At 39.4% G+C, this 26557-nt stretch overlaps 1 protein-coding gene across 2 annotated transcripts in view; it reads left to right on the top strand.

Moving 5' to 3' along the window:
- The window catches only part of ITGA8 (integrin subunit alpha 8), a 187594-nt gene that overhangs the window by 28166 nt on the left and 132871 nt on the right, over positions 1-26557 (top strand). For both annotated transcript variants that reach the window (XM_068561963.1, XM_068561966.1), the window contains exons 4-11: positions 128-251; positions 6764-6825; positions 8573-8618; positions 12140-12265; positions 13198-13242; positions 15689-15732; positions 17195-17251; positions 20766-20818. In XM_068561963.1, the coding sequence (XP_068418064.1) occupies positions 128-251; positions 6764-6825; positions 8573-8618; positions 12140-12265; positions 13198-13242; positions 15689-15732; positions 17195-17251; positions 20766-20818 (557 nt within the window). The remainder of the gene's footprint in view (positions 1-127; positions 252-6763; positions 6826-8572; positions 8619-12139; positions 12266-13197; positions 13243-15688; positions 15733-17194; positions 17252-20765; positions 20819-26557) is intronic.

The following is a 26557-nucleotide window of genomic DNA, read 5'->3' as shown; positions in this document are numbered from 1 at the left end:
CAATTAAGTCACTTAATAATTTAGCATTGTTTGTTACAAATTTAGGTCCATTCATCAACAAGTCAAATCAAGCACTGTATGAGGAATCTACATCAAAAAAAAATGTATTGTCTTTGATGTTTCCCAGGCCTGTGCTCCATTATATCACTGGAGAACTCTTAAACCGACACCAGAAAAGGACCCAGTTGGCACTTGCTACGTAGCGATTCAGAATTTCAGTGCGTACGCTGAGTACTCGCCTTGTCGGAACAGTAAGTTGTTTTTATTCTTGGAACTGAAATTTAGCTCAAGAGCTTTTCTGCTATAGACAGTGCAGGTAACCCCAAAACACCACCGGTAAGGAGAAAGCAATGGCGGTAAAGATGATGAACGGTCTTACAGGATGCTTTACTGTGACGTGAGGACCAAGACACGGAATTCTGCGGATCCTCTTCCGTGTGTTAGAAATTTTCTGTTTTTAGATATTCTGCAGTCAAATTGATTGGTTCCTTATTTTAGGCCTTAAACTCTCCGTCTCTACTCAAAATTCACACTGCATTTGCAAAATGCTAACTGTCCGCTTGTTAATTGTAGGAATGGTGTTAATTAGCATGATTGGACCCAAGGGCACAGTGGATATGAGTTCTCCGCCTAGCCTGTGTTCTCAGTGCCTGTTGCTTTCTTTGGCTGCTATGTACTCAGGTTGTCTGTATGATATACTTTTCTTCTTAAGGTGTTTAATCCCGTTTTTCAAAAAGATTCTGTACCTTTGGAGTCCACGTCTCATCTGGTAGTTCTAGAAAACTTCTGATGAAGTATCCTTTGAAGCAAGCCTGTGAGTGCCATCTTTGGGACACGGCTGTTCAGTCACTGATCTACCCAAGCCCTTTTGTGAATTCCTCCAGTTTGCTGTGTGTCATGTAGATCATTAGGATTTGTCAGCAAGAAACCAAGAGATTTGCATTCTCATTCTTGATAATTCACAAGACCACGTTAGGGAAAGAAATGGCATTGGAAAGAACATTCTAGTGACTGATTTTAGGATACTGATTTTTAAAAACTCAACCCAAATTAGATTCCCAAAACTATAAGTAAAATTTTCCCATTCCATGTGAACATTTTTAAATTTCTAGATTAATTTAGGCCAGATAACGAGCAACCATCAGAAATCAAACAATGAAGGTAGAGAATGGATGGGTGATATTAGAGGGTTCGTAAAGAGGCCTCTGAGCTTTAGAGACCTAAAGGGCTGGGAGTGAAACAGCTAACTCTGAGGATTTGGGTGAGGATTTTGGCAAGGAGAAGATTATGACTTCCTGTTTTAAAATACTGAAATAAATCAGCCACCCCCTCACATCTTAACGAATGTCAGCTGAATGAATAATCATCAACTCAGAATTTTATTTTAAATGGCTTTTTTTTTCTGTTCAGTCTAAATTTTTAATTTATTTTATTTTGTTTATTTATTTTTGGCTGCATTGGGTCTTTGTTGCTGCGCGTGGGCTTTCTCTAGTTGCGGTGAGCGGGGGCTACTCTTCGTTGCGGTGTGTGGGCTTCTCATTGCGGTGGCTTCTCTTGTTGCAGAGCACGGGCTCTAGGCGCGTGGGCTTCAGTAGTTGCCGGATGTGGGCCCTAGAGCACACAGGCTTCAGTAGTTGCGGTGCATGGGCTTCAGTAGTTGTGGCTCGCGGGCTCTAGAGCACAGGCTCAGTAGTTGTGGCGCATGGGCTTAGTTGCTCTGCGGCATGTGGGATCTTCCCAGACCAGGGCTCAAACCCCTGTTCCCTGCACTGGCAGGTGGATTCTTAACCACTGCACCACCAGGGAAGTCCCTTAAATGGCTTTAAAAGAGGTGTTCCTGGACTTTTCCTGGTGGTGCAGTGGTTAAGAATCCACCTGCCAGTGCAGGGAACAGGGGTTTGAGCCCTGGTCTGGGAAGATCCCACATGCCGCAGAGCAACTAAGCCCATGCGCCACAACTACTGAGCCTGTGCTCTAGAGCCCGCGAGCCACAACTACTGAGCCCGCATGCTACAACTACTGAAGCCCACAGGCCTAGAGCCTGTGCTCTGCAACAGGAGAAGCCACCGCAATGAGAAGCCCGCGCACCGCAACGAAGAGTAGCCCCCGCTCACCGCAACTAGAAAAAGCACCTGCGCAGCAACAAAGACCCAACGCAGCCAATAAATAAATAAATAAATAAATAAATAAACTTATAAAAATAAATAAATAAAAGAGGTGTTCCTTATAGATAATAAGACTCAGTTATGCATTCATTCAACACGTGTTTTTTGAACACACTGAGCACTAATTATTCTATGTTTAGGGAATAAAGCACAGGACAAGAGAAAGCAAAACCCTGTCTTCAAAAAACATATTCTAGGGCGGGAGAGAGACAACATATGTGTAAATATATAAGTTAAGATCCAGCAATTCCACTTCTGGGTATTTATCTAAAAGAACTGAAATCACTATCTTGAAAAGATATCTGTACCCCCATGTTCATTGCAGCACAATTTACAATAACCAAGTCATGGAAAGAACCAAAGCATCCATCAATGGATGAGTGGATAAAGGAAATATGGAATAGATAGAGATATGGATATGGATATATACACAATGGAATATTATTCAGCCATAAAAAAGAATGAAGTCTTGCCATTTATGACAACATGGATGGATCTTGAGGGTATTATGCTAAATGGAGCAAGTCAGATAAAGAAAAATACTCTGTATGATCTCATTTATATGCAAAATCTTAAAAAAAAACCCACACAAACTCACAGAAAAAGAGTACAGATTGGTGGTTGCCAATGGTGGGGCATGTGGGTGTGGGTTAAACAGGTGAAGGTGGTCAAAACGTACAAGATTCCAGTTATAAGATAAATCCTGGGGATGTAATGTACAGAATGGTGACTGTAGTTAGTAATACGATATTGTATATTTGAACGTTGCTGTGAGAGTAGATCTTAAGAGCTTTAAAAAGATTGTAACGGGGCTTCCCTGGTGGCGCAGTGGTTAAGAATCCGCCTGCCAATGCAGGAGACGTGGGTTCGATCCCTGGTCCGGGAAGATCCCATATGCTGTGGAGCAACTAAGCCCGCATGCCACAACTACTGAGCCTGCGCTCTAGAGCCCGTGAGCCACAACTAGCGAAGCCCGTGCGCCTAGAGCCCGTGCTCTGCAACAAGAGAAGCCACCACAATGAGAAGCCCACGCACCACAACAAAGAGTAGCCTCCGCTCGCCGCAACTAGAGAAAGCCCACACGCAGCAACGAAGACCCAACGCAGCCAAAAGAAAAAGATTGTAACGATGTGTGGTGACAGATGTTAACTACATTTATTGTAGTAATTATTTCACAGTATATACATAAATCAAATTGTGTTGTACACCTTGAACTAATATAATATGTCAATTACATCTCAAGAACAAAATTTTTTTAAATAATAAATAAGTTTCTAATATAATGTCAGGTAGTGAAAAGTACTACAAAGAAAAATACAGCAAGGCAAAAGCGTGGGGAGCGACATGCCTGGGGGGGAAAGGAGCTGTCTCAGACAGGACGATGGGAAGGGCTTCTCTTAGCAGTTACTGGAGCAGGAAAGCAGGAGCTTGCCAAGCATGGCGGCAGCCATTAAGAGGGATATTTTGTGTCGTGTTCCACTCAAGGTGTCATGCCGCTGGGCTCTGTAAGAGGTCCTTATTATTATGCTACAGATAAAGGTCAGGGAATTCCCTGGCGGTCCAGTGGTTAGGGCTCTACGCTTCCACTGCAGGGGGCACAGGTTCGATCCCTGGTTCGGGGAACTAAGATCCTGCAAGCCGTGTATCATGGCAAAAAAAAAAAAAAAAAAGTCATCTAGAGCAATAAATAAATCCTGAATTTATTCATAAAATTTATGGTAGAACTGAGATTCAAAACTGAACTTGTTTCATCAATTTTTACACCTATCCATATCATATTTCTCACGATTTGCTAGAGATACCTCGCCACAACAGTAAACTATTGTAGCTGAAATGAGGAGCCCGTCCTTCACATGCCTCTTACCTTGATGACATATCCTCTTCCAGCTAACATCAAGGATGATTGTTTAGAAAACATGTCACTGCTTCTTGTTCTGCCTTTTTATCTGACTGCCCATGTGATGGGAGAGCTCAGATTAAAATACAGCATAAGCCATCTAGACTTGTGGATAAGAGTTGCAGGGCGAGTTTGAACCATTATCTAAAAATTTAACGTATAGTATGCTCTCATTTTGAGTTACACGGGTATATTATGTTGCCAATTTATTTAGCGTTTACTTTCCTAAATAAAAGAATAGCTTGACACAGGTAAAGGTGAAGTTTATGTCGAGTTGCAGAATAGCCAAACAAATGGCCAGGAATTCTGTTCAGTCTAGTACACAACTCCAGTGTCACATCCTCCTGGTCTGTCTCTTACTGGAAGTACTTCCTTCTCAAATGCACCCAAGGAGCCGGCTTCCTGTGTTCCCAAAGGAGTTCACGGTTCATAAACACAAAGCCACCTTGTTCATGAGCGTATGGTCAGTATCACAGAACAGGGATATTACTTTCAAAAGAGAATTTCAAGAAGCCTCTCATGTTCATGTCACACCGCAAAGCCCCTTCACTGACACTTTGAGCAATTTGGGTGGTAGTCTGCTCATTCATATTAATGACATGCCTGTAGCTCTTACGGTCATTCATAATTTAGGTGGCAATGGTTTACACACACCTTTCCATTCTCCTTGGGAAGCCAACACATGATAGCGTGATTCCCTGGATTCCTGAGTTTACTCTATAGGGCATAATTGTAAAGTTCACAGATCCTCTGAAGTTCTAGGAAGAAAGATTCCTTCAGCTCTCACAAACTATAATCGTAAGAGAAAAACTTACTTTGCAAAGGAAATAACCTCCCATTTCTATTATAATCACCACTTCAACATTTGAAGTTGGTTGCTTTCTCGATGAATTTTATGAAAAATGACTGTTTTCTCTTAATTTTTTCAGTTTCCTGTTTTGCAGCAAAATGATTTCAAAGAATGGTCCTGTTTCTTCCTTTCTGAATAATTTACAATATTGAAAAAGTCAGAGTTGATTTTCAAAAACGATTTATAAAAAAGATTTATGCATTAAAAATACATTTCTTAAATACAGTCAATACATCTGTGTTCACATAATCATGTATCTTGTGTTCATATATATTTCTGGGTGCATACAACTATTTACAGGCATGAACTTCTAGAAGAATGGTACCTGGACATTTGAGACTTTAAGGAACTTTGTAGCATTCATAATTATAAACCACAACATATAGTTATAAAATAAAATATATTGTAAGGTACTGTGCACTAAACATTTGTTAAGAGGAGATCTCATGTTAAGTGTTTCCACCACAAAAAAAACAAACAAAAAAGCAAATTTGATTGAGGGTGGGGAACACAAGAAATCTTTTGGAGGTGATAATATGTTTATTCCCATGATCGTGGTGGTGGTATCATTGTATCAGGCACATGTCTAAACTCATCAAAACGTACACAGTAAGATGTGCATTTTTTTGGTATATTAAGTATACCTCAGTAAAGCTGTAAAAAATACTTAGCTTAAAAAAAACACACACAAAGCATCAATTGACATTTGAATTAAAAACAGATCATCAAAAAAATACAGTACATGAAGTAGAAAAGTATTTTAAAATATAAAGGGAACATCTGGAAAGAATGACTGATGACAGTGCTAAAATTAGCTAAGTACTAACCAAAGAAAAGAAAAAACAGAAGGCATTCTAGGCAAAGCTGGAAAGGCCTGATCCATTTCAAAAAGCTTCTGGAACAGGCACATGTCCAGCCTATACATTTTTCCTGGGATGATGTGCATTTCCTTTCCTGCCCTCTTATTTTAGTTTCCATTCAGGAATATCCTTGATAAGAAAGGAGTAATTATCTGCATGTTTGCATCTAACTGTATAATGACTGAGATTCCCTCTACTGAACTATATTTTGGTTTTAATTGAAGCACTTTAGAAGTGATACTCTTTTAAAGTACAAGTGACAAGTAGTACATTCCTCATCCTAATGTCCCAGGATCCTAATATCCTGGGAATCCACAGGTTGACCTGCCTATGTTTTAAAAAACTGTATTATAAAAAAGTCCTATTGGACATTCAGCTAGTGAATTACATTGCAGAGAGTATAAAATAAGCCATTGCTAGAGAGTTTTCTCTTTTGTGAACACTACAGTCCCTGTGAGATGCAATGTGATCAGAAATGCAATGTCCAAATTTACATAATGATAATAGAAGAATTTGAAGTTAACTTCCTGTGAGAGATCAGGAAATCGAAACTCTTATCGGTGACCCCAGCAGAAAGTGTCCACCCAGGTGACTAAATCTAGCTCTCTCTTTCTCAAGGCATTGCTTTACTCAGAACACATGGGCACCACAGAAACACATTATTGGCACTTGGGGAACTTGGAACATAGCTGGGAGATGGAGGTTTTATTTCTTCAAATAAACATGAGTTATAAAACCCAGTATCATAACTCCAAGGAACATTATTCCTATTGCTCTTACTGTAGAATCACAGTGCCATTTGGGACAAGAAAACAGATTGCAATGTATTTAAGAAATTACTTGGAATAAATTTTAAAAATAAATATAGAACACACATTGATCATTTTAAATTTAGAAGTCTATAGATAAAACAAGTGTATCCTGAACTGGTGATTAAAATATATCTTGGGGACAATGACGTTATAACATTTGTACCTTTTGATCATTCCAGGCAACGCTGATCCTGAAGGTCAGGGTTACTGCCAAGCAGGATTTAGTCTGGACTTTTATAAGGTAAATTCTTTTGATCTTATAGCTTCTAAAATTTATTTTATCTGTTTGATTTTTTTTTACCCCCTACCTCTCATTCCCACTTCCACCCCCCAATAACCACCATCAACAAAAGAACCTTTAGGTATATACCTGGCCTGTTTTGGCAACTTCTTTAAATTTTTTTGTTTGTTCTTTATTTTTAATAAAGTAATCTATACATATGGCAATTTATTAAATAGTAAAGAAATCATGAAGAACCTAGGGGCAAGACGGGAATAAAGATGCATACCTACTAGAGAATGGACTTGAGGATACGGGGAGGGGGAAGGGTAAGCTGGGACGAAGTGAGAGAGTGGCATGGACATATATACACTACCAAACGTAAAATAGATAGCTAGTGGGAAGCAGCCGCATAGCACAGGGAGATCAGCTCGGTGCTTTGTGACCACCTAGAGGGGTGGGATAGGGAGGGTGGGAGGGAGGGAGATGCAAGAGGGGAGAGATATGGGGACATATGTATATGCATAACTGATTCACTTTGTTATAAAGCAGAAACTAACATACCATTGTAAAGCAATTATACTCCAATAAAGATGTTAAAAAAATAAAATAAAATAAAAAATTAAAAAATAAAAACACATGGAATAATGGTTAAAACAGTGAAACCTGCTTGCTACACAGAGAAGAGAGTTGTTTAAGGAACTGGATTTGAAAGACGTTCTGTAATGCATTTAGAGAATTGTTTAAAAACCTATGTAGGAAAATGTTTAAAAGATTGCTATGTACAAGCTACTTTGACAAGAGTGTTATGCCAGGGAATGGATGATATAAACATTCTTTAATGCATTTAGAGAAGTGTTTAATGCCCTTTGATAATCTCCTCTGCTTGCTTCCTTTGCTTGTTATGTATTAAAAATGGTTATATGAGAAAAAAAAAAAAAAAGAAATACACAGGCTGAAAAGCAACAGTCTTGCTTCATTTTTAAATGAAAATCTCAAAAACTCAGTAAAGAAATATGCTTCTAAAATGATCACAAGAATCTATGTTTTTATCTCTTAGGTGTAATTGACTGATAAGATTTCACATTAGTGTTAATGTTAATTTCACGCATCCTTTCACAAATTAAAAACAGATATTTAATAAGAATGTCGGCGGCAAAGCTTCCATGGTTTTGCAAATACTGTAAATTTCATCAGTGTCTGAAATTTTACTCTTTTTCTCCCACCCATCCCCCCCACTAAAAGTTGAGGATGCAGGATAAGGAAGGTGGGGCTGTAAGTAGAAAGGAAAGTTTTTATTTTCTAGTCTGGAGTTGTCACTCCCTCTCCTGGGAAGGGGTGGGTTTGCAGATGTATAGAAAAAAAAAAACAGGCATTACTGTGGCCTTGAAATAAACAGAAACCAAATTTTCTTTTTATTGCTAAGGCTCAAAAGACCATGTCTACTAAATTGCACAGCATGAAAGATGTAGATATTTTGCTTACCTGAGGCAGTGCCAAAAAACTGAATTTATATATTCTCAGGGGAGAGAATTTTACTTAACCTAATTGAATCTAATTCAAATTATTTGATATGATAACACACTAAATAATTGAAAGCAATAAAAGGAAAGAAAATGACCTGCATGACTCAGATGTAAGGGCCTCTTTTAAAAATTACTTTTTATGTATAATTGTTAGAGCAATGCTTATGAACAATGATTTCTCACCCTTAAAAAAAAGAAACTGTTTTTCTTTTCCAATTGTTGTTGCCGTTTCTGTTTTGTAGAATGGAGACCTTATAGTTGGAGGCCCTGGCAGTTTTTATTGGCAAGGTAGGTCCTGCTGGCAGAGAAGAAATGCCCACGGGTTGTTTCCAACAGGGAGATGAAACAGAAGTAACATCAAGTGTTGACTTTTTATTATGTTAATTTTCTCTCCATATTGGTAGTTTCTCCAATGAAGGAAGCATCATTTCAGTTTGTACTTTGTGATATAAATGATATTTTAAAATACTGTTGCAACTTAATTCCTTCATTCACCAAATGCTTATTGAGACCATGCCAGGCTTTGTGCTAGATGCTGAGGGTACAATAATGAGTAACCCGCAGAGGTTAGCATCTGGGGAAAGATGCAGGCGTTAATCGAATACTCACACGAGTATTTAAGAAACTCCAGGCATGATACTCACTAGGAAGGTATGTCAAGACGGGGCCATGAGAGCACAGGAGGCTTCTCCAGGGTGGCCCCATGCAGGTATGTTTTGTCCTCTGAACACTGGCTGACGAGATGAAATACGACCTGTGCTCTGCTTAGGGAGCCCTGAACCCAGGTGCAGGATGGCGTCTGCCCAGGGGGGATGACTTCCTCTAATTCTTAAAAAGGTGTTACATGAGCCGGCATCAACCTTAAGGTCAACGAATTTGGAAGCAGCAACCCTGAACTGAGGCTCTGAACCCCAAGTAGGAGGTAACCAGGCGAAGAGAGGAAGGGTTGTGTGAAAATGTTCTGGGGCATAAAGGAGCCCGGCGAGCTGAGAATGGAGGGAGATCAGGGGACTAGAGTTAAGAGCTGCTGAGTGGGATGGAGGGGTCCCACCCTCCCTGCAGGGCTTGCAGCCCCAGGTAAGTAGTTTTGTCTTTATCTCCAAAACAATGGGAAATCCCCGGTGGATGGCTGGAGTTTAAATGGATTGCCTGAGGTAGAATAAGAATGTGTTGTTTGTTCTGAGAATAATGGGAAACCACTGGAGAATTTGAAGCATGGGATGCTATGATCGGATGTGTGTTACGCAAAGATCACGCTGGCTGCAACGTGGAAAATGGATCGGGAGTTGGCCAAAGTGCAGTATCAGCAAACGAGTTATAAGGTTATCAGCTAGTTATAAGTCTATAAGGTAAACCAGCTGTAAGGTTCAGATGGAGATGTTTACTTCTTAGAGTGGTCATAGTACACACTGAGAAAGGGGCGGAATTTGAGAGATACTTCGGAGGCAGAATAAACAGCTTGGATGATGGTTTGGATGTATGTGGGTGAAGAGGGAGGATGCCAAGGATATGTTTCTGACTTTTGTAACTGAATGGTTTTAGGTGGGTCCCAGTCCCTGAAATGGAGAAAGCCGGAAGAGAACGGGTTTGGAGTGGATTGGGGAAGGAAGATGATGAGTTTACTTTTGGTTATGTTGAGTATGAACATGTTTGAGATGTCCAAGACTTTTCACATAAGTATTTAGATGTATGGGCTTAAACTCAGAGAAGATATCTAGGCTAAAATAAAAACTAGCATAGTGGTGATAACCAAAGCCGTGGATGTGAATGGGATGCCTAAAGAGAGATTACAGAGAATACAGACTTAATTTTGGCTGTAAAGTTTAGAATAAGGAAAGAGTAGAATATGAGAGAGATGAATAGTTGAGTGAAGTTTTTTGGGTTTTTTTTAGTGGAGGAGACCTGTTCATGTTTAAAAGGCCAATGGGAAAGATACAGGCAAGATGGATTTATGATAAAATTTTATATGAAATTACTGTTAAGCTTAATTCATACATATACAACTATGAACATCAAATAGTTAACCTTTCAGTCTTTAAACATTATTTTGCAAACTGGAAAACAATATATCTTATGCAGAGGATGGGTATAAAATAAAAATGATGTGTTTCAAAAGATTTTGTTCTAATGCACTTGATTAATTTCACATAATTCTTTCCTTACGCTGAAAAAAAATGTCTGATATAGATGATATGCTGACAATTAGCCATGTCAAGGGGATAAAGAGCATTTGTCTGAGATAGATAATTTAAAATTTTACTCAGTCAGTCCTAAGATTATAATATTTATAGAAGCAACTAAAGGAAATAAGCAAAGGCAATGTGTCTGTGGGAGGAGGGAAGGGGATATTTAGCTTTAACCCAGAGAAAACTGGCAAATTCTACAGACGTTGTTCAGAAACTCATGTGTAAATACGATTGTCTTAATATAAGAACAGTCATTTCAGGCAAGGTCACTTGGAGATATTTACAGCCTGATTTAACAGTTTTATTCTTTTGGAACTTCGGACAGGAAGACTGTGGGAATGTGTGAATTCCCAAGGAACAGTTTGGCTTTAAAATTAATATTAAATTTTAGTCTCTTGAAAGCATTCCTCCAGTTTTTCTCCCAAAGAGCATGAGATCACACTTTTTCCTTAGATTTCCATAATAAATATAGGAATGCATAAAAGTTGTAGTGGAACATTGCTGGCCATCTTTTGGATTCATCTCTATCCCAATACAATCGTATTTCAAGACTTCTGATAGTGACTATATTTGGGGGAGATTAGCCAGTGTTCTTATCATGCCAATGTTGGTGGCAACGGATTCCCTTTTTGCTAAAATTCTGGCTCTTGCTGGGCCTCGATGCTTTCCATTGTCATAATTTTATGCTTTATGTATATATTTTAGCATAAGATGTGAATGACTCAGAGATTACATAATTCATTCCTTTAGCTTAGCTGATATGTTTTACAACCTATGAACTAAGTAAGTGATTTCGATTTAATACATTTGTACTTTGAGAGACGACAAAAAGTCTTATTAGAATGCCAAAGAAGACCCTGGTTGTAATGCTGAATATCCTAATAGCAAAAGCATGTAACCTTAGGGAATGCACTCAAGCTCTTTAGGCCACAGTTTCCCCACCTGTAAGAAGATATATTTGGGGCTAGATGATCTCGAATCTAGATGATGTTTCTGCTAGCTAGAATATTCTAGAATATTTAAATTACAGATGAATAGTTGAGTGAAGTTTTTTTTAACTAATCACATAAATTTTGCCTACAGGTGCCCTCACCCTTAGAAATGTTTATCATTTGGAGGTGGAGGAAGTAAGCAAGGTAAAGGCAGGAGGACTACAGATAAATTCAAGGGTATTGGATTAACAGATATGAACTACTCTATATCAAATAGATAAGTAACAAGGATATACTGTACAGCACAGGGAATTATACCCATTATCTTGTAATAACCTGTTATGGAGTATAATCTATATAAATACTGAATCACTATGCTGTGTGCCTGAAACTAACATAATATTATAAACCAACTATACCTTAATTTAAACAACAGAAAAAAATAAATGTTATATGAAAACAATCACATAGTTCATCTTTGGTTCTTCTATCAGAATGGAAAGCTCTAACCAGCTGTCAGCAAATTTAGCCTGCAGTTCTAGTGCCAGGCAGGAAAATTCATTGTCGAAAATGCAAGCAATCTCATGACCATTTTCAAGGGCGTGTGTGTTGTTCAGACGCCCTGTGTCTGTGCGGAGAGGGCCTGCCTCTCACGTTCATTCAGTTAATCTATTCATTTGTTTGAACACAGGTCAGGTGATCACTGCCAGTATTGCAGATATCATTGCAAACTACTCATTCAAGGATATCCTGAGAAAACTGGCTGGAGAAAAGCAGACAGAAGTGGCTCCTGCTTCCTACGATGACAGTTACCTTGGTGAGATGCATTGCTCAAGACATTTGCGGTTTCTCAAAAGACAAGCATGTTAAATGTGGAAGCAAATTTTATTCCTCACTTATAATATCTGGCGCCTTTTGCAAATTTTCTTCTCTTACTAGCTTCGAGTGGACTCTTAACTTTCTTTTCTTTTGATTCAGCCATTATATGTAGTCTCCATAGTTTGATAGCTGTTTTATAGGCTCCGTGACAATCTCTTGCAAATAAAATATTTTGCCAGTCGTAGATACTATGTATTAGTGAGGATGCCCAGTACCACCCGGGCAACATGATGATGACCCTTTCCAGTTTCTAGAAAGAGCAAGAGACTTTCCAGTTGCTAGAATGTTCTCGAAATTTATTATGTGCAAACCACACAATGCCATTTCATCAGTATTGTTTGCCACCTTTGGTATCGTATTGGCATTTTGATTCCTTGATGAACTTTTAAAAATTGTAGTTATCTTTTATCACCTCATCTCACTTTACAGCCAAGTGAAGTTTGTGGGAAATCATCATTAAAGGTATTAGGAAGTAGGCCTTGTTGGTGATCAGAAATTGCAAAACCTGACCACAAGAGATACCTTTCAGAGTAATTATGTCGGATTATGATGAGTCAGCAACTCTTAAAATGCAGCAACCACCATTCACACGTCAAGGTGGACAATGAAGCATTCCTATTTCTAAAAGGGACCTCAGAATCCGAAGGTGTTGCCAGGCTCAGAAGTAGCAGATCTATTATGCTTCCAAGATTTAGTATAAATCCCGGTTTGATTAATTTTTCTCTTTATAGAACCCTAAACTTTTATGTAATAGGATTTGTCGGAATTTCTGCACAAAGTAGTACTATGGTAGTGCCTTCATATTTCTAGATATAGATCATTTGTAAAGCCTTCAAACGTGTGATTTGCTTGTTTCTTGCTTTAAAACAGGATATTCAGTTGCTGCTGGGGAATTTACTGGGGACTCTCAGCAAGGTGAGAAACACTGTTGAAATGAAGCCCTCTATTGGATTGGCCAAAACGTTCGTTCAGGTTTTTCCATGCGATGTTACAGAAAACTTGAACGAACTTTTTGGCCAGCCCAATATAAAACACGGGGAAAAGTACAGTGACCTAAAAAGCTCTTTTAGGACTGTGATTTTTAAACAATTCTGAAACTTTTAATCAGCACTACATTTAATAACTCCTTTATGTTATAGCCATATGAGGCTGCAGGCTCCAAAGTTACTAGTGTGATGGCTATTTCTTTTTTTTTTTTTTTTTTTAAACCAAATTCTGAATGTTTGTGGGAAATGAGAAGCCGTGATTGCCAGGTATCTCACTTGGTATAATCCCCTTAGTCTTTCCTGTTTGGCAAGCCTGATTCCGAAATCAGTCAGCTCCGTTATATCTGACTGTGGTCTGTTTTTAGGTGCCCCCAGTAAACATCCATACCTGTGTCTATGAAGCTGGAATGCGGTGTAAGGTCTAGAATCAACTCAACATCTCTATTTGAATGGCTCTTCCAAACTTAATAAGCTTATACCTGAACTCCTGATCTTTCCACTTAAACATGCTCTACCCTCCATCAGCTCCACCTCAGTAAATGGCAACGCCATCCTCCGAGCTGCTCAAGCAAAAAACCTTGCAAGTCAGCCTTGGACTGTGCTCTTTCTCTCACACCCCAGCCATATCTAATCCATGAGCAAATCCTGCTAACTAAAGTCAAAAGACAGCCAGAATCTGCCTACTTCTCACCTCCTCCACAGCCTCCACTCTGATCCAAGCCCCCATCATCACTGTGGCAATAGCCTCCTAACTGATCCTCTTTGCTTTCATCTTGGCCCTCCTATGGTCTTCCCTAGATCCAGCAGCCAACGTGGCCCTCGAGGAACAGAAGTCACGTGGTGTAACTCCTTTGCTCCCAATTTGCCTGACTCATTCTGTCTAAAATCCAAGTCTTCACAATGACCTAAAAGACTCTGTTCATGAGGCCCCTATTTACTCTGACCTCAGCTCCTAGTCCTTTACGCCTGACTCCTTCCATCCACTCCAGCCACCCTGCCCTCCCTGCTGTTCTTTGAATACTCCAGACACACTTCTACCTCAGGACCTTTGCACATGCTATTCCTTCTGACTAGAACATACTTCTCCCACATCTCCATAATATTTACTCCTTCACTTTCTTCAGTCTTTGGTAACATGTCATCTTCTTGCTGAGACCTTCCCTGACCACCCCAATAAGTCATAATTCCTTCCGCCTCCCAATTCCAGCACTCCCAGTACCATTTTACTGCTTAGTTTTTCTGCGCTACACTCATCCCCCTCTAACATGACATTTGACTCTACTTTTCAAATTGACTGCCCCTTCCAGCTCGAGTATAAGCTCCATGAGAGCAGGGAATTTTGTCTTTGCTCCATGCTGTATCCTATGTTTGCAATTAACATCTATATGTTGATTGAATGAGTAAACTTACTACTGAAAAGTCCAACATCTAAGCCCAAATGGATCTTCTCTGATTATTAACGCTCCAACAGCATGAGCGCCCAACTCTGCTAGAGTTTATTACATCAGATAGAATTAATGCTAGAATTTGTGCTATACCTTTAGGACCAGGTTTGGGAGAAGGGAAATGTGAACGGAAGAGGACCCTTTTCCAGGCCCCCTTTCTTTAAATTAAACTAAAATGTTGACCCCAATGAATCAAAGGATAGTTTAAATTTATAGAAATGAGAGCTGGAAAGATCTTTGATAATCAGGCAGTTCCAACTCCCATCTATTGTAGGTGACTGGAAAAAATCAGTTTCAGTGATTGATCCCGGGTTTATGGCAGACCTAAGAACTGAAACCACTATTTCCTGAATCTACAGCCATATCATTGTGCATTGGAATATGCTCCCCACTTTTCACCAGAGTTGCTTTTTCTACCTCTATTATTGAAGCGTCCCTTCCTCGCGTACCCTTGGCTGCCAGGTTGTCCTATAATTCTGTTCCAGGGGGCCAGACTCAATCATTTATGGTATTTGGCTTTTCCTTAGGTAACTGAAATTGTTTGAACACATTAGTGGGACAGGAGCTGTTACTTTGTACACTAGTACAAAAGACTAGTACGAAAGACAGTGAAAACTGGAGAAATCAGAGTACGAGGTTTAACTGACAAATCACACACAGATCTGAGAAGCCAGGCTTATGTTCTGCAGGCAGAAACACAGGGAGAATGTGATGGGGACAGGTAAATCTCAAAGTACGACTTTGGGTCTTCTGTCTTCTTTCGTCTGTAGCAGAAGCAAAAGCCAGTGCGAAACTGTGGCTTCAAACCTCCATCTCTCTAAGGGATCCATGATAGTTACTCATTTAAGAGGCACCCTCTTTAGCTGATTTGTTGTATAGCTTTGCAGTGTACTATGCCACTCACCTTGTAAATGACTATTTCCATCACAGAATTGGTTGCTGGGGTTCCCAGAGGAGCACAGAATTTTGGATGCGTGAGTACTAAGAAGGCGTTACACGCTACATTCTCTACATACGCAAAGAAACCTTTTGCTGCATACAGTTTTCAAATCTTTTAAAATGCCCTTTAATAGTGAGCAGTACTGATCCACGCTTGTTTGCTTACGAAAAGGGAGGCTAGATTCTTTTCTGATCTGGGTGCAGGATCAACTCCATAGTCTGTGGGACCCAGTGTAAAGTGAAAATGCCTGGCCCCTTGTTCAAAATTGTTAAGAATTTCAGGACGGTGACAGCTGGGCTATCCAGAGGTTGGGTAGGGCTCGTCTGCATGTGGGACCCTTTGTGACTGACTGCACGGGTCACGTGCCCATGAAGCTAGCCTAGCCCTGTGCGTGTGCATAATCTGGGAATAGTTGCAGAGGATCCCATTGTTGATGTGATCAGCATTTTAATATGTCCCATACGGTGGACATAATAAGGTCAATTGTTATTTCACTAGTGTATTCGTTTGCAAGGGCTGTCATAACAAATGACCCCAAACTGGGTGGCTTGTAACAACATAAATTTATTCTGTCGCAGTTCAAGAGGCCGGAAGGCTGAAATCAAGGTGTGATCGGCAGGGTCACATCCCTCCCATGCATGTAGGGGTGGATTCTTCCTGCCTCTTCCAACTTCAGGTGGCCCTGCCTTTCCTTGGCATGTGGGAGCTTCACCTGAATCTCGGCCCCGGTCTCCATATGGCCTTCTTCCATCTGCGTCTATGTGTGTCCTCTCCTCCTCTTATAAGGACACCAGTCATTGGACATAGGGCCCACCCTAAATCCAGGATGATTTCATTTCAAGATCCTTAACTTTACTTATTCCACCTACAGAGACCCTATTTCCAAATAAGGCCACCTTCCGAAGTTCTGGATAGACATGAGTTTTGGAGGGATACTATTCAAACCCATTACAACTAGTTACCATAAAAATAGGAAAGGAAAATAAATCGACCTTATGAAAAGAAAAACTTATATTTTAAATAATGTTTAAGTCTGGTAAACTTATAATATCTATAGATTTTAGGTTGTCTGGATAGAATTTAAAAGGAATATTTTTGCTACATGGATACTACTTTAAAATTTCATTTTTTTGCAGAGAACCATAATCATCAATTTCTCATAACAGCATACGCACAGAAATGAAATTTAGATTAAATTTTTGATTAGATCAATTAACTGACTATCAGATTAGGCGCTCTCAGCGTTCCTGAATTCAGATTTCTCTACATCAGATTAGTAAGCATGCATTTTGTCTGAAAGGATCCCAGATTTAACCATAAGCAAAAAGTTCAGTTGGATTTTTTAAAGATCGTTCCTTTGGACTTATTTTTTTACATATAGAGCTAACCATTTATGACTCCTCACAAAAATTTTAAAATGATTTAAGTTAAACTTTTTAAAAAGTGTTCCAATCCTATGCCAAATGATGTAACCTATCTAATTTCTATGATTTCAGGTTTCAATCATTAACTCTACAGATATGACCTTTATTCAGAATTTCACTGGTGAACAGGTGAAGACATTTTAGAATCAAATAATGATTGTCACTCTGCACTAATAGTATATTGTAATATGTTATTTATTCATTCATAAAATAAATATTTACTGAGCACCTACTATGTGCTGGAAACTCTTCTGAGCACTGGGAGTGTAGCCAAGTATCAGACAGACGAGATCCCAGCTCTCACGCAGCAGTACGGGGGAGGCTGATGGGGGGTGACAATTAACAAACAAGTAAATGCCCATGATGATTTCGGAAAATGATAAGTGATGTAAAGGCAGAATATGCTCCCTAAAAGCCCAAAAGCCACTAATCGCTGAAATCCGAGAGCAATCCTGTTATGTTGCGGTCCTTATGTAGTGTGCGCGTTGATGAGTTCTGAGTACCCGCCTTCCCCCCGAGAAGACACAGGATTCCTGTAGGTTTCACATGTTGGTCAGTCAGTGGGTCTGGGCTCTGCCTTCCTGTCCTCACAGTGACTGGAACCCTCCCCAATCCCAACATTATATGGAAGATAAGCTCTCTGGTTCTGGTCCCTTCTCCCCAGGGGCTAGGTATGGCCCCTTACCCACTGTCACTGGCTGGGGTCTTATTATCGACGGGTCAGTTGCCTGCAAACAGGCTGCTGTCATCCTCCTGAACTAACACGGCCTGAGGTCACACTTCATTCACTACCCTGGGTTTCCTGGGTTTTTGACCTGTTGAAATCTGTCACATTTCTTTAAAGGATGAATGTGATACTCCCGTCTAAGGGAGCCAATCGTGAGTTGAATTCATTTATCTGGGCAACCAGTTTCCTCTCCTAACCACCAACCCAGGGTAAGGAGCTTCTAGCAAGCCTCACACTTGACTCCGGCCAAGTTACATCTTGGCCCACGGGATCCCAGGAGAATCCAGGTTTAAGATCCTGAAATGCTCAACTCTTAGCTACACACAGAAATGTGGAATCATATATTTGTCAAGCAAATAGAATTTTTTAAAGAACACAGAGCATTTTTGACATTTCCTCCCCCAAACTGGGGCTTTAGTCTATCCGTTACTGTGCAATCTTCAACAAAGCATTTAACAATGTCCCTCATGGTACTCTTGTGGTAAATATAGAGATATAAGGCTGTGATGATAGTGAAGTTGGTTGGATTTATAAATTTTGAACCATGGTTCACAAGTGGTGACAATTAATGGTTTAATGGAAATCTGGCAAGACTTCTCCTTTGTCTTTTCATTTTACATTTTTATCATTAAAAGTTCTTTAAACATTGTTAAATTTGGCCTTTCCGTAACTTCTCATCTTCAATACCACCTAGTTCTGCAATCTTGAACCTCAGAACTTAATACATAAGTGATGAAATTCCTCTGAGTGAAGACCACACAATGCCACCCAGGAATAAGAATTTCACCGTATGTGTTTGGAATAGAGAAAAGAGGTGGGAGAATTGAGTTATTGCATGACGCAGTTAAATGAGGCGTTCATTTCCTCTGCAAAGAGTATTTTGCACCTGGCACCCATGTCTTAGTCCATGGACTGCTATAATAAAAGTACCATAGACTGGGTGGCTAAAGCAACAAACATTTATTTCTCACAGTTCTGGAATCTAAGATCAAGGGGTAGGCAGATTTGGTATCTGCTGAGAGCCTGCCTCCTGTTCACAGCCGTCCTCTCACTGTGTCCTCACCTGGTGGAAGGAGGGCTAGAGAGCCCTCTGGGGTCTCTTCTCTAAGGGCACTAATCCCATTCATGCAGGCTCAACCCTTCATGACCTAATCACCTCCTGAAGGCCCCACTTCCTAATACCATTAAATAAGGAGTTAGGTTTCAATATTTGAATTTGGAGGAGGGGAGGCATAAACAGTCTATAGCAACTGTATATATTTGGAATAGACAAAAAAGGTGAGAGAATTGAATAATTGTGTTACACTTGGTAACTCATCTATTTTTTTCCTCTGCAAAGAGTATCTAGCACCTGGCACCTACTCTGAGCTAAACACTGGTCAGACAGGGCAGAGAGAAGAATGAACAACACAGACGGAACTGTCTGCCTTCTGTGGAGCACACTTTCCAGGGGACTGTAGGCTGATTAAATTTGTAGGTGATAGGAAGCTAAACTGGCTAAATCAGGGGTCCCCAACCCCTGGGCCACGGACTGGTACTGGTCCGTGGCCTGTTAGGAACCGGGCTGCACAGCAGGAGGTGAGCGGCAGGTGAGTGAGCGAAGCTTCATCTGTATTTGCAGCCACTCCCCATCGCTCGCATTACTGCCTGAGCTCCGCCTCCTGTCAGATCAGCACCAGCATTAGATTCTCATGGGAGCTCGAATCCTACTGTGAACTGCGCATGCGAAGGATCTAGCTTGCATGCTCCTTATGAGAATCTAATGCCTGATGATCTGAGGTGGAGCTGAGGCGGTGATGCTAGCTCCGGGGAGTGGCTGCAAATACAGATCATCATTAGCAGAGACGTTTGACTGCAGAGACCATAATAAATTAATTGCTTGCAGACTCATAGCAAAACCCTATCAGTGAGTGGCAAGTGAAAACGAGCTCAGGGCTCCCACTGATTCTGCATTATGGTGAGTTGTATAATTATTTCATTATATATTGCAATGTAATGATAATAGAAATAAAGTGCACAATAAATGTAATGCACTTGAATCATCCCAAAACAATTCCCGCCCCCCGCCCAACCTGGTCGGTGGAAAAACTGTCTTCCAGGAGACCAGTCCCTGGTGCCAAAAATGTTGGGGACTGCTGAGCTAAAGCATTGGATGGCAGAATATGGAACTGACAAATCTTGGCAAGCTAAAGCTACTGGCCAAATCTGAAAAGATTATAAACCTTGAAAACATAGGTTGAAAACAAACATATAAGAGCTAGAATGTAGAGAGATTAGGCACACTGGTTACACTCAGAAAAGACTTAGAAACCTTAGCAGATGATAAACTCAATATGAATTGATACAGAGACGTGGTTTACCCTCAAGTTAAAACCTTTTTATGCTTCAGTGATATAAAGAGTCCAAAGCAGAGGGTATCCATCCTACTTATCTTCTCCTGTCAGTGTGCTCATGGGGGTATCATCTTTTCTTTGGTATCCCATGTTGTATCTCTAAGAAAGATGACAAGCCAGCTGAAAACATTTCCATAGGAGATTTCATATGGAAATGGAATTAGATTTATTCTGTGACATTCAAGATTGCAGAACTAGGTAGGAGCATTAAGGACCAGATGTTACAGGAGGACCAATTTTAGCAAAAAGTATTCTAATAGTTGTATCTACAAATTGAATGGGCTTATTGTTGAACATCTCCAGAGGATGTCCGAGCAGATGTCATGGGTGTTGTGAGGAACATTATGCATTAGGTCAGGGGTTAAACTAAATGACTCGAGGACTCTGTCCATGTCCAAGGGTCTATGAATTTAAATGCAAAAATGTGCTGCAATGTAGCTAATCTTTCAGGGAAAACTGAGAGATGACTATAAAAATGACTTTTTGAGCACAAAATATATCATCTTATGGTTTTCCTTTGCAGATGGCATCTTACTTTGGATATACAATTGCAGTATCAGATGTTAACAATGATGGGTAAGTTTATAAGAACTTCCTCACTCACCAGATATTATATTCGTCCTTAAAGATGTTATATTTTTTCCTTCATGAAATACATCCTTCCGTACTTCCTCAACAAGATCGAGGCTCTCTTGTTTTAACTTTTTTTTTTTAGTCCAGGGCAAAAGGATACATCTACTAAAAAATTCTCTATCATCCTTTTTTATGTCTTTACCACATCTGCCACTTCTAAGAAAGGACTATTTTACTTAGTTTTATCTTTGATTTTATGAATTAAATAGTCCTTGGCCATTTGACTTCCATAGCCATTGAGGAATTTGCTCATCTGTCTTCACCCTTTAGCACATGCTATTCATAAAACATTTGCACATAAATATTTATTCTCCTGACAGTGCTTTAACCAACATACTAGTGACACCCATGCAGAAGATGAAATAATAATATTATTTTTTCCAGTTTATGGCAGTAAATTACATTTGAGCTTGGATCAAACAGCATGATAAATTGTGGTTGTGTTTAAGTTATTACGTCAAAGAAAATTGTTATTAAGCAACTCTCTGATCCACGAAAAGCACCTAACTGACAGATAAGACAAATGATTAAATAAGAAAACCAATAAATTGAGATGAACTGATTATCCATCCAATAAATATTGTTGGAGCACCTACCATATGCCAGGCATTGTTCTTGGGTGCCCAGAATGTAGCAGTGACTAAGGAAGAATAGGTCTCTGCTTTCATGGAGCTCACATTTTGGTAAGAAGCAAATATCTGAAAAATCTGAACTACGTTCCCTGATCTGGGCTACATCATGGATAGACATTAGCTATGACCTCTACATAGCTAGAAATGAACTTTATTTATTATGTGGTACCGTATGATTGGAGATAAATTTGGTAACTTTTGTACCTTTTGGAAAATATCTTTTTATTATTCTTTCATTCAACATATATTTCTTGAGCATCTTCTACACACTAGCACTGTTCTAGGTGCTGGGATACAGCAGAGAACAAAACCAAAACCCGCACCCTCATAAAGGTTATACTGTAGTTTGGGTGGGAGCTACAGACAAAAAATAAATAAGTCAAATAAAGATTATGTTAGATGGTGATGATCACTATGCAGGAAGAAAATAAAAACAGAAGGCCGGAAGCAATCAAGATGTCCTGTCGTAGGTAAATGTGTAAGCATTCTGTGGCCCATCCAGACAATGGAATATTATTCAGTGCTAAAAAGAAATGAGCTATCAAGTCATGGAAAGACATGGAAGAACCTTAAATGCTATTACTAAGTGAAAGGAGCCAGTATGAAGAAGCCTCATACTATATGAGTCCACTAGATGACATTCTGGAAAAGACAAAACTATGGAGACAGTAAAAAGATCAGTGGTTGCCAGGTGTTAATAGTGAAAAGAGGGATGAATTAGGTGGAGCACAGAGGCTTTGTAGGGCAGTGAAAGTACTCTGTATGATACTGCAACGGTGGATTCATGTCATTATACATCTTTCTAAACCCACAGAATGTACACCAGCAAGAGTGAACCCTAATGTAATCTGTGGACTTTGGGTGATGATGATATGTCCACGTAGGTTCATCAGTTGTGACAAATGTACCACCTGGTGTAGGATGTTCACAGTCAGGGAGGCCTTGCTTGTGGCAGGGGGTATACAGGAACTGTCTGTACTTTCTGTGCAATTTTGCTTTGAACCTAAAACTGCTCTAAAAAAGAAAGCCTATTAACGAAACTTAAAAAACTTAAAAAAAAAAAACAGAACGGGGATAGAAAAAAATTGGGAGGGATGCAATTCAGGTAAACAGGGTAAGGCCGGGGTGTTAGGTTAGGTGAGGGAGCAAAACACAATAGTATATGGGGAAGAGTGTCCAAATTCCCAGCGGAGCGGGGAGCTGCTGGCATAGTCAAGGAACATCAACGAGGCTTGGAGAGAAGGTCTGTGAGCCTCTTTACACAGCACCACACGGACACTGCCATGGATAGAATGAGTCTGTTTCCAAGAGGGACACGTCATCCTGAAAACTCCTGGAGGAATCTAAGCAAGGGAGTGGCGTGCACCCACTTTGGTCTTAGCAGCCATGCTCGGTTCCGTGGGTCTCCATGGAGTGAGGCCTTCTGGGAGCCCATTGCCATAAGCCGGGTGAGGCAGGACAGTGGCTTGGACCAGAGCAGTGGCAGGAAGAGTAGAACTGGTTGCACTCTGGGTCTATTTTGAAGAACGCAAATCTTATCCTGCATGAGATCTTTGAACACAGTCTTATCCTGGATAAGATCTTATCCTGCAGATAATTGAAAATGAAGTTGCTTTAATCTTCAGCTGTCTGAATTGCGGAAAGGACGTAATAATTAGGACCACCATTCAAAATGAGCAACCTGGACGGACTGTATCTGTTACCAGAGCCTTTTAGTCATTTAGAAAGAAAGTGGTGGAGGAAGAACTTGAGGTCCAAAAACATGGCGTACTGTCCAGATATAGGAAGCCCATTCTTTAGTGAAAACAAAAAATCCAACAGTGGCCCTTGGGATAAGTGTAGACGCATTTCCCTCAACAGATAACAACACAACACGCGTGAGGGCTTCTCTCCTGGGAGCCAGGCAGCATTTTTTAGGGCACAGATCACCCAGTGTATTTCCTTCTGTAGTTCACTCCCTTTTCAATCCTTTGAGCTTTCCCCCCAGTGTCACAATATGCCCTGCAGGGTACCATGTCCTTCCTGAAAACACATTCATTCTAGTCTAAAGAAAAGTTTTGTGACAACGTTTATAGGACATTTTTTTTTTTTTTGCCACATTAAGAAAAAAAAAAGAAAACTTGTGAAAAAAGGACCTCATTGGTTTCAAACATAGGAATTTTCCAGCGATGATTTGTTCTTTCTTGATGTTCTTAAAAATTGCTATGCACATAATTTCTTTTTATTAGGCAGTATATTCTGAATTCTTTAGACTACATTGAAAAATACATCTATTATCTTAATATTGTCATTCTTAAAGAAAAAAATGCCTATAGATTCTCAGTCTGTATATTGTTTGCTGCTCTAATTACTTCGATGCAGCGTACATTCATGGGCCTATAATCAATGAGTGTGCTCTGGAAGCCATTGAGAACATTGCATCCCAAATAAAGATAGAGAACTCACGTAAAGTCTGAGATTACAATAATGCATATATAACTTGCCATCATTTTTGCAGCACCTGTTTTTCTAGAACAATCACCTGATATTGTTGGCTTTCAGATAGACACAAATAGGGAAAACATGGCATCTTGTGTTTCTAGGTTTATACTTGATCCCAGGACGGGGGCCTGAAAACCACTAATTACTGTGACAGCCCGTGTCCTCACCTCCCGGGGTGGATATTCATCCCCAGGGAAGGTACAAAACAAGCCATCAGGGCAGAGACATAAACCTGTAATCCCTCAGAAATCTTAGCAGAATGAGAAAATAAAGGCAGTAAATCATGCATGTGTCAGTGACTTTTCCTAAGCTCCTGTGATGGCTCCATGTCAGGACACGTGTGGCCTTGTTTTGACAAAGAGTGCTTTTGTCATTCTCAGTTTCTGACAAGATTTCTAGCAGGGACCCTAAGGCTAGAATAGGATTTGCAGCAAACACAAAGTCTCTATCTCAAAGTTTTCCTGGATATAAACCTCAGCTGGTTAGCAGTTTCAAATGCAGAAATCTTGATTCTCCATTGAAACAATTGTAGAACTTAACATGCTATTAAGCAATCACATTTTACCTTTATCATGAATGATTAGCAGACAGTGTTTTTATTTCTCTCAAAGTACCTTTATGTGTAATAAGTCTAATAGCACAGGACAACCTGTACTACAATCCAATGAAACTACCTAAAATTCACCAATGAGGAAACTGAGACACAAAAGTTAAGTGAATTGCCCAAGAGCACACACTAAGTAGGGGAAGGTCTTGATTAGTTCACAGAACTTTTGCTGACTTACCTTATAAATTTTTTGTTCACTTATATACAGAGAACTCTTTACTAAGCTCTATAAAATACCTAGTAGGAAAGCATATATATAATTTCAGTCTTCAAGGGTTTAAAATCTGTAAGAATTAAGAATTTTTAATCTAGTAAGTGAGTACAATGACTGGCATGCCTCTCACTTACTTTTTAAAATTGGGAAACAGATAAATTAGTATACTTGTCACTGAAGAAATCCAATAATAACCTGTAAAATATTTTTAAAGTAAAAAACTATGTATATTTAAGGTGGACATGTTTTGATATACATATACATAGTGAGATGATCACTACATTCAATCTAATTAACATCTCCATCTATGTGATTCATCTGTATCCATCCAACTGGGTGGTCCATCCATCACATAGTTACCGTGGGGGGGGGGGGGTGTGTCTGTACAGTAAGAGCGCCTAAAATCTACTCTTTTAGCAAATTTCCAGTATACAATGTAGTATTATTAACTATAGCCACTATGCTGTACACTGGATCTCTAGAAATTATACATCCTACATAGATGCAACTTTGTACTTTTTGACTAATATCTCCGCATTTCCCCAGTCTCTCCACCCCTGGTAAGCACCACTCTCTACTTGTGTGAATTTCACTTTATAGATTCCACATATATATGCACATATAGACCTATCTGTACTCATATTCATGTAAAAACATACAGATATTGTCTATAACATGTATATAGATATACATATACATACACACGTAGAATACACATGGATTTCAATGACCTTAAATAAGGGTTGGGGTAGAAGAATAGCATATACATGTGTTTAAGTGTTTACTCTGTTTTGCTCATTGATAAGAATCTGTTTATTAAGTGTGCATTTTATTAATTTCCATTATTTTTATAAACAAGCTCATACTTCCACTTTATAAAAATATAAAACCATAATTTCAGTTATTTTCACCCAAAGAACTTTAAGATTGTCTTTAATGATGCTAAAAACAACTGACTGATAAAAAATTCAGTTATGAATGGTTTTCAGCATCATGGCATATAAGAAAAACCAGTTTGTTTGATTATATTAAAAGTAGCCCTACTAGGCTGCTGCATTTGACCAAGTCATTAGTTTAACTCATAAATAATTTTAGAGAGTCTATAACTCCAATTTTTAAAAAATTCACAAAGCCCTTTCTAGCTTTCCCAGCATTTATCAGTGATTAAGGAATTATAAATGAGCATTAATCAGCAGAGTTTCATACTAGAATTGAGATTTAATTCCCTTTCTTTACCCAATTTCTAATTTTCCAATAGCCTTTTTTTTTTTTTTTTTTTTAATAGCCTGAATCTTTCAAGTCTTGGACCTGAGTGGATGTTGTACAGTGACCTCAGAATAGGATTAAGAGCATCAGTCGTCTAGCTGATCATTCATGGTTCAGAAGTTAGGACTCACATTTTGTGGAACTGAACCAGACTTCCCTTTCTCCATCCGAGAGATAACTAAGTACTATTGTACGCGAGACTACCTAGTGAAGTTTCTTTCACAGTGTATGTCATCCTCTCTATCCACTGTGCAACAAAAGCAAAGTCCCTACAAATGCTCCAAAACCCACCATCAGGGAAAAAAAAAAAAAGACAGTGTCGTTAAGTAATGTGACCAAATATATAAACTGGTGGGGATTTCCCCAATATTTTTTTATTTTAAAAAATCTCCAGGTGTTACGAGTGGACTGCAAAAGTTTAGACCAAACAGTTACATGCATGCTGGTTGGTGGTTGATCTTGTCAAGCCTGTGACTTATTTT

Source organism: Eschrichtius robustus, chromosome 1, assembly GCF_028021215.1.
Source record: "Eschrichtius robustus isolate mEscRob2 chromosome 1, mEscRob2.pri, whole genome shotgun sequence".
NCBI classification, from domain to species: Eukaryota; Metazoa; Chordata; class Mammalia; order Artiodactyla; family Eschrichtiidae; genus Eschrichtius; species Eschrichtius robustus.
The sequence above is the reverse complement of the archived record's forward strand: the minus strand, read 5'-3'. Positions and strand labels throughout refer to the sequence as shown.